This window comes from Poromitra crassiceps (assembly GCF_964638095.1).
Source record: "Poromitra crassiceps genome assembly, chromosome: 7".
NCBI lineage: Eukaryota > Metazoa > Chordata > Actinopteri > Beryciformes > Melamphaidae > Poromitra > Poromitra crassiceps.
This window is the reverse complement of record NC_139628.1, coordinates 2190077-2209259: the sequence shown is the minus strand read 5'-3', so window position 1 is coordinate 2209259 and position 19183 is coordinate 2190077. Positions and strand designations below refer to the sequence as shown.

At 41.0% G+C, this 19183-nt stretch overlaps 1 protein-coding gene across 1 annotated transcript in view; it reads right to left on the bottom strand.

The window, feature by feature from the left end:
• Positions 1-10985: 10985 nt before the first annotated feature.
• Positions 10986-19183, bottom strand: part of slc25a11 (solute carrier family 25 member 11) — a 32125-nt gene continuing 23927 nt past the window's right edge. The window contains exons 6-9 of the mRNA XM_083639777.1: positions 15989-16079; positions 13337-13436; positions 12263-12314; positions 10986-11960 (exon numbers count right to left, since the gene is read on the bottom strand). Coding sequence (XP_083495903.1) covers positions 11805-11960; positions 12263-12314; positions 13337-13436; positions 15989-16079 — 399 coding nt within the window. The 3' untranslated portion in view covers positions 10986-11804. The remainder of the gene's footprint in view (positions 11961-12262; positions 12315-13336; positions 13437-15988; positions 16080-19183) is intronic.

Below are 19183 nucleotides of genomic sequence, written 5' to 3'. Positions count from 1 at the left end.
TAGCCTATGTCCATTGTCCAACAAGATGTGATAAAAGTTTCTCAGTGAGTTATAGTTGATTGCCTCACTGAATTATCTGCTAATACCCAATTTTAGCAGCATAATTTGATGTCCTGGCATGGCAAGGCTGTGCATAATGACATATCCAAAAATGATTTTACTTGCACTCCGCGGAGATTATGGTGCGCAACCGAGCGCAGCGAGGTATTTGCGCGTAAGAGGTCCTTTTCAAAGCTCTTAGCGCAAAGTAATTGCGCGCTGCTGACGATAGCATAATGCCATCTATCACCACATTTTAGCGCTGAAACGCCTTCTTTGGCTTGTGGCAGCCAATGCCCAGTACAATTATCACAGGCATGCGCTTGTGTCCGCCCCCAATTTGCATTGCGCATGGCGTTAAACGAGCGCAAACGCTAAATTAGCGCTTTTGGGAAGATAGAGGCCACTGGGCGTCGTAGAGGTTGGGTGTCGTAAGAGCAAGGCCAGATCCACTAGCCTCAGGCTGCGGAGATAACTCGGGTGTTGTAGGAGACAAACCAGATTCCATTGCCTCCAGCGACGGAGGTGGCGGTGACGGAGGTGGATCAGAAGCCGTAGAAGCGAAACCAGATCCAACCTCCTCTGGCAGCTCAGGCGGCTAAGGCGTCGTAGGGCTTGCCCCCCCAGATGAGACCAGAATCGGGGGGGTCGGGAGGCATGGGTGACTCCCTGAGAGACCCCACCACCGACTCTACGCCCCCACCTGCTTTTGCCTCAACCCTTGCTCGCTCCATCGTCCAATTAGAAGGATATGGACGGAACTGCCTGCGACGACCCCTTCGCGGCACAGGTGGTGACGGAGAACGTCGCTCCGACGTGACCTCCATACGCCTTCCACCATACACTGCTTTCCGGGGAACAGGAGGCGACAGAGGATGCCGCTCCAGCACGGCCTCTCCGCGCCTTCCATCCCACGCTGACCTTCGTTGTTGCCAATTAGGTGAGCCTTGAGGTGTGGCTCCAACCGTACCACTTTCGACACTGTCAGCAATCACGTGAAATAACTTTATGAGTTTTGATGGCGCTGAATTGATCGATGATCGAGGGAGAGACTTTCTCATCTGTCTGTCAGCTGCTGCCTGCAGGGCCGCGGGAAGTACGGGTGCTGCAGGTGCTGCAGCACCCCCTAGTGGCGAGATGATTTTTTAATTTATTTTTCTTTTCTTTTTTCTTTTTTTACAAATGTAATTACAAATATTTAGCAGTGCACTATGTTCCTTTCTTTTTTGGGAATGTTTCGGGAAATGATTGCATTTTTTTTTTTTTTATTTTTTTTTATTCAGTCATCATAAATAACAAAATCACAGTATAAACAAAATCAAATCAACCAGAGACTGAACAGGCTCAGGCAGAAGCAAAATGCTTATATTAAGCCTGACCTAATTTCTACTCAATTAAGCTTTCCTCCAACATAAAATAAAAAACAGAAAAGTAAATTTGCAACAGTCAATGTTTACAACACAGAAAATATATATATATATATATATATATATTTTTTTAAACAGCATCAGAAAATTTATTCACACTTATAACCTTCAAAAATAGCTTCAGAAACCATTTTTTTGAAAACCAAAAGCGAATTACACATCTTCAAATTTATATGTGCATCATTCCAAACTTTTACCCCAACAATGGAAACACATCTCCTTTTAATCTCTTTTTTAGCTTTTTGCACATTAAACTTGCACACACCTCTTAGATCGTACTTGCTGTCCCGTATTGAAAATAACTTTTGCACAGAGAATGGGAGTGACCTTGATTTTGCTTTAAACATTATTTGCATTATCTTATAATAGAACAAGTCGTTAAATTTCATAACATGGGAATTTAGAAACAGTGGATTTGTGTGAGCATAGTAATTCTTTTTATTAATGATACGTATGGCTCGTTTTTTCAACTATTGAATTTAGAGTTGTTTTAAAGGTTGATCCCCAGAGTTCTACACAATAAGACATGTAAGGTAAAATGAGTGAACAATAAATGATATGCAAGGCCTTATAATTCAATACATCTCTAAATTTATACAGGATTGCTAGTGACTTTGAAATTTTCCCTTTGATATAATCTACATGTTGTTTCCATGACAGTTTATGATCAATCACAACCCCAAGGAATTTGGTCTCAAATACTCTTTCAATGTCAATATTACAGATTTTTAATTCAATATCATCATCAATTCCTTTCTGATTTCCAAACACCATATACTTAGTTTTCTTAACTCATTGAGTGCCAGCCACTTTTGGAGAACGGACGCTCCCAGTGCCAGAGTTTCAGAGCGTTTTCAGTGATTTCTCGAGGCCCACAGAATATTGTGTGATATTACTATGTAAACACTGAACACGCACAAAGAACGATGAGACTCTATTCTATCATCTGCAAAAAAAAGTTTATTGATCCCATTTTCCGTTCTTTAGTTATGAGCCGGAGAAGATAGCTTGATTCATCCAAAAACAGCAATTTTTTTCTAGAAGCTGAGATAATTGGCCTTTTGTGAAATTAAACATTTCAAGCACACACTGACTCTGAAGCTAATCTTTTCTAATGTAGTCACACCTCAAAAATAATTTCCTTCAATAAAACAGTTTAGGCCAGGGAATTTTGTTTGGCAGAATAATATTTTTAGCTACAACCAGCAGCGCTGGCCCCTGCGTGCGCTGCTGGTTGCAGCTTCTTGCTGGTCTTGATTTGCTGCTGGTGGGCATCGGATATTCTGGCTTGCGTTTGTCAATCCTGTCCTGCTGCCTGGGTCTGTCTGGGTGTTGCGTGCTGCTCTGCGTGCCCCCCCCCCCCCCCCCCCCCGCCCCGCCCCGCCCCGCCTCGCCTCGCCTCGCCTCAACTGCACACTCCTCCTCCTGTCTGTGGTGGCTCTCTGCTGAGTTTGCTGTGCGCACAGTGAAGGGTGCAGCTTTTTTACAGCGTTCCGCGTGTGTTTGTCACCGGCAACGATGCTTCCAGTTGAGAATAATAACTCCACGGTGTGGATGTGCGGATGTGCTGTCGCAACCGACACAGAGCGGCTCAATTGTGGGAGCAGATTGGCTGCTGCAGGCACAGCTGCAGTAACGTGCTTCAGCATATCGATGCATACGGATGCGATGCGATTTCCGTTTCCATAACGACTTCTTCTTTGTTTTTTCCTTGCCTTTCTGTTATGTGGAGAGCACTGTCGCCACCTAAGGGTTCTGTAAAATAGGTTATAGACCTCCAATAGCTACAATAGTTGTACCAGAGATGTATCAGGGATTGATCCACGTCCCACCGTCAAAAAACGCAATTGACGACAACCGTCGTCATTGGCACTCTACGTCAGTATTTGAATTGACGACAGCTGTCGTCATTGGCATTCAATGAGTTAATATTCAATGATAGTTTATTGACATCAAACCAAGTTTTGAGGTTTTCCAACTCCCGTTCAACATCACTCAAAAGTTCATTTAAATTTTTACCAGAACAAAATAAATTTGTATCGTCTGCAAAAATGACAAACTTTAACAAATCTGTAACTTTGCAAATATCATTGATATATAAAATAAACAGTTTTGGACCAATCACTGATCCCTGTGGAACCCCACAGGTGATGTCCCTCAATGCTGACACAGTATCTTTAATTTGTACACATTGCTGCCTACCTTCTAAGTAGCTTTTCAGCCAAGAATTTACAACACCACGCATCCCATACTTCTCCAATTTCCTCAACAATATCCTATGATCTATGGTGTCAAAAGCCTTCTGTAAGTCAACATAAATGCCAATGGAATATTCATCATTTTCCCTTGCCTTTGCAATTTCTTCAACCATCTGCATTACTGCGTAGGTAGTAGTTCTGTTTTCCCGAAATCCATACTGATTTTCATCTAATAATTTGTTTTTACTGATAAAGGAATCCAACTGTTTCACAAATAATTTCTCTATTATTTTGGAAAATTGAGGAAGAAGAGATACAGGTCTGTAGTTGTCCATGCGGTGCTTGTCCCCATTTTTAAATATTGGAATTACTTTTGCTAGCTTCATGCTATTGGGAAATATTCCCTTTTGAAAAGAGAGATTACATATATAGGTCAGGGGTCTTATAATAGATTTTTTTGATTATTGATCAAAAAAATATATATTATAGTATATATTATTGATATACTGAAAATGTAGCCTATTTAAATAGAATTATCAACAATAACAATCAAGGAAGTTACGTGCTTGTAGGCTATAGAGAAGAAGAAGAAGCGCGCATGTGCGCACATGTTGTGTTGAACCAACCAACAACCAATACAAATTGTTTAATCTGGCAATAAAGAAATGTGAAATTGACATGCTATTTTAATAGCCTACTCAAAAATGCACCTCCCACTATACAGCAAAGAGAGGAGTCAATGTTTCTTGATATAATCATTGCCATTCAGATCAGAATAATTAGTTAGTCATTAAGTTTGCTGATAATATTTCTATCATGTTAACTCTGTCATGTTAACTGGTGTATTCAGAGCAAATAGGGAGATATAGAGCATTATCATTATGATATATATCTCCCTATTTGCTCTGAATGAGTGAGAAAATGAGAAAATACTGAATAATTACATCACAACAGTATAATCCTAATGTTAATTTAAAATGAGATATTCCTGTAGAATATGGCAAAAAAAAAAAAAAACGTCCCTTCCTCCCAGCACCCCCCACTTCCAGCGGCCCTGCCTGCAGGTCACCTGGGCACCGCACCTGGGGAATCTCGTCAAAAGGGCCTTTCTGCCTGGAGTTTGCATGTTCCCCTTGTGCTCCTCCCTGTAACATCAATATGGACCCCCACTTACCAGCTCAGTGGACTTGTGGTCTGAGTGTCCGCCCTGAGACTGGGAGGTTGTGAGTTTTGATTCCCGGCCGAGTCATACCAAAGACTATAAAAATGGGACCCATTTGCCTCCCTGCTTGGCACTCAGCATCAAAGGGTTGGAATTGGGGGGTTAGATCACCATATGATTCCCGAGCGCGGCGCTGCTGCCGCTCACCGCTCCCCCAGGGGATGGGTCAAATGCGGAGAACAAATTTCACACATTGTGTGACAATCAGTGGGACTTTACCTTTACCTCACTAAAAACATGCAGAAGATCATCGTCTGCAGCGGCGGTTTGAAGAAATTGGACGCTTCACTGCAGCTGCCCACTGCTCCTGGCCTGACCATGGAGGAGGACGAGCCAGGATGGGTCAAACGTGGTTACGGTAACTAAATAAAACATCAGCTAGTCAGGAACAAGTCCATAATGTAGACCGCACACTCCAAAGATGATGACCAAATTTGTCAAAAAGACTTGATTTATTAAGAACAACACGTTTCGCAGACATGCTTCATCAGGTTCATTCACAAAGCCTATATATTTTTATCCTCTCAAATGTGGATTTATATGTATAAGATATAGCTATGTTTTATGTAGACATGGATTGTCACATCTTAATGTTTTCAGCCTATACATATGTGTTATTTTTCTTTTCTTATAACGCTAATTGATTGATTGAGCTGTTCATTGAGGGGCGGGCCGTTCTGTCACATGGCCCGCTTCAAAGGTGTTTGTGATCTCCACTTTGTGAATGAACCTGATGAAGCACGTCGTATATATATATATATATATATATATATATATATATATATATATATATATATATATATATATATATATATATATATATATATATATATATATATATATATATTGGTCCTAAATTCAAATAAAACAAAATGGATGCTTTTCTCGAGATCTCCTCTTGTGAACGACAGTTTGAGTGTAATTACATTGCAAAATGACCCAATTGAACGTGTTAATTCATATAAATACCTAGGCATCTGGCTAGATGCCAAATTGTCCTTTACCGTGCATATAGATCACCTTGTACAGAAACTAAGGAGGAAAATTGGTTTCCTGTATAGAAATAGATCTTGTTTTTCATTCTGCACTAGAACATTGATTGTTCAATCTCTAATATTGTCTGTTTTTGATTATGGAGATATTGTATATATGCATGCCTCTTCAACTGCTTTGAAGTCGCTCGACACTGTGTATCACAGTGCCCTGCGCTTCATAACAGGTGATTGTTTTCTTGCTCATCATTGTATTTTGTATGAAAAAGTGAGCTGGCTTCTCTCTGACAGCTAGAAGAGGGCAGCACTGTCTCTTATTTATTTACAAAGCCCTGATTGGACAGCTTCCACTGTATCTGTCTGCACTTCTTAATCACATTAACACCAGTTATTGTACATGCTCACGGTCTCACCTCAGTATTCCACGGGTGAGATCCGAACAAAGAAAGACTGCTTTCTCATTTTATGCCCCTAACAAGTGGAATATGCTCCAGGACACTCTGAAGCTGGAGAAATTGATCTCTCTGGACTCATTTAGAGTACTCCTCGAGAGCACACTGCATGAGGAATGCACATGTTTTAGCTGATTATCAATTGTTATTGCTCTTATCTTTGTCTGTCTGTAAACCCTTGTATATGTTCATTGTAACAGGGCGCTCTTGAAAATGAGAGCTTGCTCTCAAGAGCCTTCCCTGTATAAATAAAGCAAAAAAAAAAAAATATATATATATATATATATATATATACACACACACACACACACACACACACACACACACACACACACACACACACACACACACACACACACACACACACTGTGACACACACACACACACACACACAAGGAAAGACAGAGGAAAGACAAAGGAAAGACATGTAAGCACAGATAGGCTACTTTCAACTGGAGTTACGTTCACCAAGATTGGAATTTACAGACGTTTGCAGAGCAGTGATATACAGGATCTCCTACAAGCATTGATGGACAATGCTCTTTCACTTTCACACAGTAGAAACAAAACCAGGAGCAGCAAACTAACGCTCCTCGCAGAAAAACGGTGGCCAGATTCGTGCCAAGATACAGTGTGGGAATTACATGGAGGCCATGGCCTCCGCTGCCCCTCCCTCTGGCCGTGATGCCCTGAGATACCTAAGGCCACCTTGGCAGTGCCCTGATACCAGCCTGCTACTGTCAGCTGCTTTCAAAGCATCAGTGATCTGTTTAATGTAGCTGCCCTATGGAAAGGATGTGTCATTGGCTCATTTTAACACACATTTCAGAAAATCCCTCTTCACAATGTCAATAGAGCAATTTGCCTTTGTGCCCTGGCATGTGGCCTTGTGCCCTAAAGGAATATGTGACAACGAAGGCCATATGGCCTTGCCTCCACCCTGCCTACCCCCAACAGGAAGTGTGTTCCCTGGTCGCAGAAAAAACAGAATCAGCTTTATTGGCCAAGTGTATTTACACATACAAGACATTTGACTCCAGTTTGCAGTAAGGCACAGAAAAAAAGGGATGCACAAGTTAAAAACAGACGGCACGGGTACATTTAAACATTCGCACAAATGTACAGTAACTACTAAACTGTATACAATAAGTGTGGTGTAAAGTGTGTATTTTAAATATGTATATATGAAAGATTGTATAGTACAGTATATGTGTAAGCCACACAGGATCGCAAACAAAGGCTTATACAGATATGTTTACAGATATTGCACACTAATATGCCGTTCAATATATGAATGAGGCTTTGAGTCAGGTATTGCAAAGTTATTTATAAGCGTACATCCAGCAAAGGTGGAGCTTTGCTATGCTTCGATTTCACATATAGACGGTACAGAATTGTGTTCCTAAGGGACAGTTTGAAACCTACCTTATTTCCTGTCAGCTATTGTATTAGCCTTCACTGCAACAGGAAGTAAGCTAGGGCCAATTTAGAATGTTTATGTTAAAACCGTCTATAAGTAAATGAAAAATAGCAACAGGTGGATTGTTTAATTAATTGTTTGAGTATTGTAGTTTTTGGTTTTGCAAAGTAACACATGGCTCATCTATCAAAATAAATGCTGTTATTCTTGTTATCGAATTTCATATCATTCATTGCACTGAACTGAGAATGTCTACTGAAAAACCAAGGCAGTCATATATTTTTCTTCCTAATGTACCACTTAGTCGGTTACTTGGATGACCTATGTCACTGTGTGGAAGCTATCCAAAAACACTGTCACTGTGTGGAAGCTATCCAAACACACGGTCACTGTGTGGAAGCTATCCAAACACACTGTCACTGTGTGGAAGCTATCCAAACACACTGTCACTGTGTGGAAGCTATCCAAAAACACTGTCACTGTGTGGAAGCTATCCAAACACACTGTCACTGTGTGGAAGCTATCCAAACACACGGTCACTGTGTGGAAGCTATCCAAACACTCTGTCACTGTGTGGAAGCTATCCAAACACACTGTCACTATGTGGAAGCTATCCAAACACACTGTCACTGTGTGGAAGCTATCCAAACACACTGTCACTGTGTGGAAGCTATCCAAACACACTGTCACTATGTGGAAGCTATCCAAACACACTGTCACTGTGTGGAAGCTATCCAAAAACACTGTCACTGTGTGGAAGCTATCCAAACACACTGTCACTGTGTGGAAGCTATCCAAACACACTGTCACTGTGTGGAAGCTATCCAAACACACTGTCACTGTGTGGAAGCTATCCAAAAACACTGTCACTGTGTGGAAGCTATCCAAACACACTGTCACTGTGTGGAAGCTATCCAAACACACTGTCACTGTGTGGAAGCTATCCAAATACACTGTTACTATGTAGAAGCTATCCAAACACACTGTTACTATGTAGAAGCTATCCAAAAACACTGTCACTGTGTGGAAGTTATCCAAACACACTGTTACTATGTAGAAGCTATCCAAACACACTGTCACTGTGTGGAAGCTATCCAAACACACTGTCACTATGTGGAAGCTATCCAAACACACTGTCACTGTGTGGAAGCTATCCAAACACACTGTTACTATGTAGAAGCTATCCAAACACACTGTCACTGTGTGGAAGCTATCCAAACACACTGTCACTGTGTGGAAGCTATCCAAATACACTGTCACTGTGTGGAAGCTATCCAAACACACTGTCACTGTGTGGAAGCTATCCAAACACACTGTCACTGTGTGGAAGCTATCCAAACACACTGTTACTATGTAGAAGCTATCCAAACACACTGTCACTGTGTGGAAGCTATCCAAACACACTGTCACTGTGTGGAAGCTATCCAAACACACTGTCACTGTGTGGAAGTTATCCAAACACGCTGTTATTCAAAATGTGAAAAGGACTTTGTTTATTCAAATACAAAATCAAAATCACTGACATTTCCACAATGACATCTACTTGACTCGAAATGTACATTAAACTGAATGCAGTATTTTAAGCAAAACATGTGTTCCTGTAATCCACTTTTCCACTGCAAATAGAATACTATTGATTTCTTTTATTTTACATGGACATCATGTAAAATAAAATAAATTAATGGTTTTCCTGAGTGCGGGTCAATTTATATTCTATTGAAACCTATTGTCATGGAGGTGATCCAGCACTGGAGTCAATTGAATCAAGACTTTTTTTTTATTCAATTTTATTTGGTTGTTGAAAACACTGCAAATAAAATATATCTTTGTAAAGTATTCAGAATTCCCCCTCCTTAAAGGGGCACGTAAAAAATAATCATAATAATAATCATCCTGATAATACATTTATATAGCACTTTTCATAACATAAAAGCCATTAAGGTACTTGTCCTACCAGACTGGACATGCAGTCTTGCGAAAACATTTAACCCCTCTATAATAAACAGATGATGCCCTACCACCAAGTGTTGTATTTTGTATAAACTTCAGATAATAGTTAATGATAATACTTAACAGTTCTTCTTTCCTGCTTTTGTGTATGCTTATTTATTTTGCCTCCTTTGAGCTGATGAAATGTATACCTGTGGCATTTAAGACGTGTCAAATAAATTCATTCATTCATCCTAGCAAAAGTTATAGGGGAATACACATCCTTAGAGACTGCATTTTCAACCTGTTTATTAACCAACATTGAGCTGAAGTATAAACACAATAGAACACTTAACTAGAGTTTAGTTTAGTTCAGGCTCCAAATAAAATAATCTATGTTCACAAAGAGAACACAGGTTGGTTTTATGGCACTATGAACACCCTCTGCAAACCGCAGGCGATTTGCAATACTTCAGCAGCTGGTCTTAGAACAGTCACACAATCATACAGTCACATCATACAATGTCCACTAGTGCATCCATGAAACAGTCATGTTACAGTACCTTGGAAGATGTTTGCCGGGTGAATTCACAGCAGAGACAGAGACTTGTTCATTCGATGTGAGGGTGAGGTCACTTCTCATAACTTCAGGGTCAACGTCTACAAACATCAAATCACTAAAACTGACTGAAAATACACTTCACTGAAAATACATTTCTAATTAGGCTTGGGTGGTATTATTACATATACCGGGGTATTTAGAAATACTCACTGACGGTATGTTTTTCAATACAGTAAAAAACGTTTTCTATCTTTTTTGTTCAGCCAAAATAGTCGCAACTGTCCTTGCCTGTGCTGGGCTTAGCCTAAATTATTTGTATTCAGTTATTTGTATTAACCATTTGTAGGCTACTTGTTTAAACCTTACTAATAGGCAAGCATATATGTATTAGAAGCAAACCTAAATTGTTTAAGACCACATTAAACTGAAAAAGTTACAGGCTTGCCCCTAACGGTGTCCCTTCATCTGTTTAATTGTCATTCTCCATTGAGGAGATTTGTGCAAATTACTTTCAAACTTACTTTCCCTAGTAACTACTTACTTTTACTATCGAGTAACTTGTGAAGTAATTAAATTACTTTTTGCTGGAACGGCTACCTCCAAGATCCAATCCCGGATAAGCAGTTGAAGATGGATGGATGGATATACAGTACAATAGCACTTAAATGCAGTCATAAAAAAACACTGCAATGGGATTTTGATATAAAAATACAATACAATACAATATAAGAAAACACTTTTTTAAACATGTTTTGTTATTTATTGTTAAATAGGTTTATATTACGACACAGTTTGTATTACATGATGAGATGGAAAAACAAAATGGAAAAATAAATCACTTGTCATTGACTCATAATGGTGAATGTGGGCTGGTAAAAACACAGATAGACCGAGGCTCAAAGCTCTTTATTCATCTGTCTCTCATCACCGTTTACTGGTGGTAACTGTAGTTACCGAGCTATTTCATGATGGAGTGTGTTGAGGGTGAGGTCATAACTCTATAAACTTATTATGATGACATCACTAAAGTTATTATGACATCACTAAATGATGCTTTCAACAGCAATTTTACATTCTTCTCATTACAAAAAGAATCTTCTCGCTTCAAAAACACTGTGTGTTTCTCTGTATCTACACGTCTTTGTGCACCTGTCTGTCTGTCTGTCTCGATGGCAGTGTGTGTGTGTCCCTCTCTCTCTGTATATCTGTCACTTTGTAAGTGTGTGAATGTATGTGTACACACACAAATTCACACTCACACACTTAACAGCAGTTACCGACCACAAATGTACGTCATTTCCTGCAAATGTAAGATTTTGATGATATTGGTGATTTGTTACATTTGTGCGACGCCATTACAATTTTGACAGCTGAAGATTTTCAACTTCATGCAAACATAGTAAATCCCTGCAAACTCAACAGTTATTATGTTTGCAGGAAATGACGTATTACATTTGTGGGATTATTACATTAAAAGCTGTAGATTACGTTTGTGAGATGATGTTACGTTAGCAGGTCTAGTGTGTGTGTGTGTGTGTGTGTGTGTGTGTGTGTGTGTGTTAGCTAGCGGTCCAGCACGTGGCTCTTGTACAGCTTGTTCATCTGTTCCAGGAAGATGAATGTGAGCACAGTGTGCGGGCCGAGCCGGGCATAATATGGAGTGAAGCCCTTCCACAGAGAGAAGAAGCCCTCCTTACCAACTACTCTGACCAGCACCTCCTGAGGGAGATAGGGGAAGAGAGAGAGAGGGAGAGCGTCACACAAAATTTCCACTCAAGTTGGAGAATTTATAACTCGAGTGAATGCGCAGCTGAGGCAAATTTCGCGTCATTCGCATCAGACACGTAATCGGGTTCGCATCTTTTCATTGACTCTGTATGTAATCACACCATACAAAGATGCAAAATCATGTTTGGTGTGAACACACAGTAAGGATTCAAAGCTAAATAAGACTGATCCATAGTGCCCCCTTTCAGAACGTTGGAGTGACAGGATTAAATCAGATCCAGGTCTAAACTCACCAAGCCGTTCTTATACTCTGGCTTCCCGTCTATCATCCTCATGCTCTGGATCCTGAGAGACAGACAGGCAGGTGGGGAGAGAGAGAGAGAGAGAGAGAGAGAGAGAGAGAGAGAGAGAGAGAGAGAGAGAGAGAGAGAGAGAGAGAGAGAGAGAGAGAGAGAGAGAGAGAGAGAGAGAGAGAGAGAGAGAGAGAGAGAGAGAGAGAGAGAGAGAGAGAGAGAGAGAGAGAGAGAGAGAGAGAGAGAGAGAGAGAGAGGATAGTTATTTAACATGGCAGTGCCTCCATCTAGTGGTAGAGTAAGAGAAGGACGACAACAACATAAAATGTAAATGTTTTAAAGCTCCTATTATTATTATTATAACTAGAACGACCGCAACGCGGACTTATGCCTCCGCCATTAGTTCATTCTACAGTCCAAATGACCATTTGAGGCAAATTGGAAGAAATTCCATCAAGACATTCCTGAGATATTGCGTTAACAAGCTTGAAAATGGCGATCGAGAGGTCACAGTGACCTTGACCTTTGACCTTTGATAACCAAAATGGAATCAGTTCATCCTTGCGTCCAAGTCGATGTTTGAGCCAAATCAGAAGAAATTATATCAAGCCGTTCTTGAGATATTGCGTTAACGAACTCGGGAATGGCTTTCATGAGGTCATAGTGACCTTGAAGTTTGACCACCAAAATGTAATCAGTTCATCCTTGAGTCCAAGTCGATGTTTGAGACAAATTTGATGAAATTCCGTCAAGGCATTCCTGAGATATCGCGTTAACAAGCTTGAAAATGGCGTTCGAGAGGTCACAGTGACCTTGACCTTTGACCACCAAAATCGAATCAGACCATCCTTGAGTCTAAGTGGATGTTTAAGTCAAATTTGATGAAATTCTGTCAAGGCGTTCCTCAGATATCGCGTTAACGAACCTCGTACGGACGGACAACCCGGATCCATAATGCCTCCGGCCTGGCTATCGCCGGCGGAGGCATAAAAACACAATACAATTGTTCTGTGCAGTTCCTCATTCTAAATAATCTCACACATAACAAGTGTGTGTTTGTGTGTGTGTGCGTACCTGGTCTTGACGATGTCGACAGGCATGGAAGCTGCCGTGGTAACAAGACCACTGATCATACTGGCACAGAAATGACACAGAATATCATCACCGAAATAACCTGAGACACAGACACAGACACAGATTAGCACCTTACATTATGCTCCTAAATTGAAAAAGTTAGGAGCACATAAATAATTTTAAGGACACAATGATTAATCTCTGATACATTACAATTTAGTTTAATTCAATTAAAGTACTGTATTCACATGATGCACCATGAATTTCTTCTCAGAATGACTCAATGCAGCTCATTGGCGATTGTTGTCATTAAATTATCATTAAGCATTTATTTAGTCATCTGTTGTTTGCCCAACATTTTGTAATGATTGGTGATCGTGATTGTGAACGATTAGTGTAGTGACATATCCCACAGTGTGCTGTGAATGATAACCTCACTGTGCACTGCAGACAGTGAAAATCATTGAGTAGGCTATCACCTAATGTTGCTTTCTATAGCCAAACTGTAGCAGCTGCTCTTAGATGGTGTAACATTAGCTAACAGACAGCATAGCCATATTGTCAACAACACATTTTAGTGATCTTGAATTACATGTTGGGTAATGTTATTCCCAGAATTTGCTTAGTTATAGTTAGCGGGATGCTAGCTAACATTAGAAGCTAAGATGTCATTGTCATTAGGGCTGTACGATTTTGCCTAAAAATAAAATCTCAGATTTGTTATCTCAAAATTTGATTTTCGAGTCTATTTTTTATACTTTATATTTATGATACTTCTCTAACCATTTGTTGCCCTGCAGAGCTCAAAACAATTCCCCCCCTCATAAGTGACAATTTATGCTTTTACTCTGAAGGCTGGCTTTTAGTGGAGGAATACAGTAGTTGTACGGTTGGGAGAAAAAGCAGTGCCGAATGAAACTGCTGTTTTGCGGAAAAGTAAAGCGCTGAAAATTGTCAAAATAGAGCGTGCATGTACACAGATATCGATTTGTTTAGGTGGGCGTTGTTTTAGGTGGCTAAATTACGTTTTAGTTGTTGACCCCACGTACTTACAGAGAAAAAGCTGGTTTGGCTGCTGCTCTGAGTGTCGGGTCTCGTTACACAATGCGCCCAGCCTCCAGAACACTGTACCTAATTAAGTTAGTGTATCGAACTAGCTGATAGGACCCCACTTCAAACAAACTGAACTATCCTTTTAAATGTCTCAAATAAGGTCTGTGGTTAACAAAAGTTTATGGGAACGCAAATTTGGACTCAGGATTATCTTCACAAACGTTAATCACTTTTATGCCTTTTGAAGTGTTTTCTAAAAATCACGTTTAAAAGAAAATGCATTTACGTTCCAAAAGTCATAAAAGTTATTAACGTTTGTGTTTCTTTATTTTATGCATTTAAGTGAAATCCCCATTCTAAAACCCAATTAAATTTTCCCCTGACGAACCCGGAAGTATACTTCCGGACTAATTCCTGGGGTTATATAATAATAATAATAAACATGTGTTTTCTATAGCGCTTTTCTAGGACTCAAAGACGCTGTACAAAAAGAAACACTAAAGGGGCGGGGACGACGTCAGTGCAACAGACAATGGACAAACATGACACAGGCACACAGGGATAGGCAGGGGGAGCTAGGAGAAGGCAGAGGAGAAGAGATGGGTTTTGAGACAGGATTGGAAGACAGTCTGATTCTCTAATGTCCGGGGGGAGAGAGTTCCAGAGCTTGGGAGCTGCCCTGGAGAAGGGTTCTCTATAAAAGGCCGTTTTATCACAACACAATGAGAAAAGTTGTGAGTTGGCTGGAATGTCCACCAGTGCTGCTGCCTGTGAATTGAATGTTCATGTCACCATAAGACATCTCCAATGTGTTCTGCTGCCGTCAAATGGAGCTTGTGAGCTCGAGGTGACGACATGGGAAGTCGTGTACACGATACGTTTTTTCGTCTGAGCCCTTATGTCCCCACCACTTTCCAACACCAAGTTGATCCACCTGACAGGTGTGGCATTAAGATGCTGATTACACAGCATGATCATCGCACAGGTATACACAGGTGTGCCTTGGACCGGTTACAATAATGCTGCCTTCAGATGGGGTCGTGTTTACCGTGTTCATGGGATGAGCCCACATGAACGCCCACCTCCTGTGTCATTCACGATTTGGGAGATGGACATTTTCTGAGAAGCTCCGAGTTCACGATGTCGTGTACACAACTTCGAAGCCATGCGATATCCACATCATAACCATGTCGAGTTCCATTTGAATGAATTTGATGGCTTATGGAAGTGAAATTAACATTAAATTCACGGGCAGCAGCACTGGTGGACATGACCTGTAGTCAGCATGCCAACTGTGGCATTGTGTTGTGTGATGAAACGGCACATTTGAGACTGGAGTTGTTTTGTGCAATAACCATGTTGCTTCATCAGTATCTGGATATGACACACCTGTCAGGTGAAGGAGAAGTGCTGACTAACAGACAATCAAAGTAACTGTTGAGAATTCAGACACTAGTAGAATGGTGGATACAACAGTGTACTTTTTCTGTAACAGAGAACGGTTTGGAACAGTGCTTGTGTGTGTGTGTGTGTGTGTGTGAGTGTGTGTGTGTGTGTGTGTGTGTGTGTGTGTGTGTGTGTGAGTGTATGTGTGTGTACCTGAGTCTAGCAGGGCCTGTTTGGACTGGGAGTATGAAGCCAGCTGAGCTGCGTTCACCACCACCGCTCGAGCCATAGTGGGTATACAACCCTGTACGCAGGCACACACACACACACACACACACACACACACACACACACACACACACACACACACACACACACACACACACACACACACACACACACACACACACACACACACACACACACAAAGTTACCTTCTGGGCCACCCTATATGCTTTTCAATAGAGAGCCAAAGTCGACGTCACTTCCTTCAGTGTACCAGACATTTTCATCCGCATTTATTTTCCCAGACATTTCGTAAAATGCTTATAAAAATATGTTTTCTTCTTCAAACCAAACGGTTCAGCTATATTTAGAAACAGGAGAGACCGGAGAACATTTCACTCGGAGCAAAACCTAAATTAAAATTAAATTGCTCTTCATGGGCGTCAATGAGCTTTGCTGATGTAACACAACTCTGTTGATGCGTGTCCACATAATGTTTTATTTTGTATTTTTTATCTGTCAGAAATGCTCTCCCAGGGTTTTTAATGATTGACATTAGAGAATTTCTGTATTTTCCAACCTATTTTCATATCTGTTATATATAACTGAGTCACGTGAGCAGATTCTTTTTTAATTTGGTGCAGTATTGACGTAGATCGCTTCAGTCACTTTTCCCACATGCCTCTCCTGCCTTGGCAGCCGGCCGCACGTACCTCCACTAAACAAGCTTGTTTTTGCAACGGGCACAGGCTCAGATTGTTATTGTAAAAGAGAGAGAGAAAATGAACGCTTGTATTTACCTTGCAGCAGCGTGTTGTTAGTAACATGTTAGTAACATGTTAGTAACATGTTCACCCTGTCTCTGTCTGCTGTCCGACAAATTGGTAGAGATAGAAGCTCTTGACATTGTAATCCGTATCACGTAGTCCGGCTCAAATAAATACGGGCGCCATCGAATCCAAAAGCCTCGTCCATATTCTCAAAATCAGATAAATATTCAGCCATAACTAAGAAAACCATTCAGCTCTGCTGTTTCCTCAAACAAACATGGCAGCTCCCAGTTCCAACTTCTCTACCAACTACCTGAATACCCAACACGACTCACTAGCAACATTCAGTGTCTGGCTGATCTGAGATAGTTTCCGTTAGGGCTGCACGATATTGGAAAAAACTGACATTGCGATATTCCCTGCCCATGCGATATATATTGCGATATGAAAAAATACAGATTTTCACCAGATTACCAGAATAGCTCTATTTGAAAGAAAATAATATTTCTAGAATGATTGGGATGATTTTGTAGAGGAGTCCATCTGATTTTGGAGGGGAAATTAGGTATTTTAATGTTTCTCAACCACTGGGCTGTGACCTACTGGTAGGCCTCAGAGCGTCATCTATCAGGGTGCATACACATTTTGATCAATGGATTTCCATGACTTACATACATGAAAAAGTGAGTGAGTTATGACATTCTACTTTAAAATGCCACTAGCCTATACTTCACTTAGTGTAATGCAGCCTTTAAAACCAGGGAAAGACAACATGTATGCTGTATCACCATATTACCATCCAACATCTAAGACTATATAGTCTCAAATCACAATATGGATATAAATTTGATATATTGCCCACCCCTAATATTGAGTGCCAGAATCTACCTCCCAATGATGCTATTTGCAGAAAAACATTAGATTTAATTGATTATAATCACTGCTTTCAACTTCTTTCGTTCTTCTAACGTTTCAATAAATCAACAATGAAACACCGCTGCCACTTCACACATGGTTACTTCACACACTTGGTCTGACCCCCCTCCAGAAACTACCAAGTGGTACGCTCCGCATTTGGGGAGTTCCGGTTTTTGAGCGCACGCAGGGCAGTACAGAGAGAGAGAGGATTCACATGCAGCCGACCGGTGACAAACAATTCATTCGTGAAAAGTAATAAATATACATTTAATTGCCCAGCTATGTCTATTGTCTTTTTATTTTCACCGACATGTTTTGTGTAAATGAGTCGCTATGTATGATTAACTCTACCGTAACGTTACTGCTATCATCTGATGCATCATCAGAGACGTGAGGGGGAGAGACAGCTGCAGTGATACACGGACAACTTCTCAGTAATCACTTTAGCCTTCGTGTCATTATAAGTTGCGGTCTTGCTTTTTGGTGTTTCAAGAGTAAATATCTCCACTCCATGGACATGTTGAGTTACAGCAGCCAGCCTGCTGTATACTAGTGCGCTGCAAGCTGTGGACAAGTCCGCCTCCGCAATCACATCGTTTACAGACGGGCTACTGTCAGCAACGCAACATAAGCAAAAACAATTCAATTGAGCTCTGTGCATGTTTGTTGTGTTGAAGCTAAGCACTAAATGAGTGAGTACAGTAGTGGGGCGTCTCTCTCCTTTGAGAGAGACTGCATTTCACTCAGTAGGCTACTCCTAAAGTGAGAGTTTATCAAGCAACATGACAAGTTAATTTGCTTTTGACATCGCACGTCCTGCGATGTGACTATCGCGCATGCGCACATTGCGATGACGATGTGTAAACGATATATCGTGCAGCCCTAGTTTCCGTACATATATTCTGTATATATATAAACCCACACGGCAAAAACAAGCTTCTCCTCCATTTTCTTGGCTTCTTGGTAGAGAAATCACTCTGATTGGCTGGTCAGGGGTAGCGAAACAGCGCAGGCAAAGAAGAGAAGGGGCACACACAAAACGCTCTGCTCATTTTCCAACTTCATCTCATCTGATGATTCCGAAACACTGATATTTTCACATTGACGCCTTCAGGAAAGTCCCGTGAGCCTCTCACTGCATTATATTTAGTGCAGTTTCTCCTGCTTTTTCCGCCTCTTCCTTTCAGCAAAAGACCAGACAAGAGCTGACAAAGCCAGAGCCATTTGCAACGTTTTATCAGACATATTCTTCATTAGAAGCAGCTAATACGAAACCCTTTAAGTGAGCAAAATGGTCGGCAAACGCTGCTTTGTTTGATGAATCAGGTCTCACACAGGCACAGAACGTACGCACTAGTTACCCGTCGGCTGTCGTGTTTGCAGCAATGCAACTTTTTGGCCCCGACCCAGGAGACGCGAGGTGACGCATCGGTCGGCCTCTAGGTGTCTGGGGTAGAGTTCTCAACGGTCCTAAAAGATCTAACCCGACCCAACC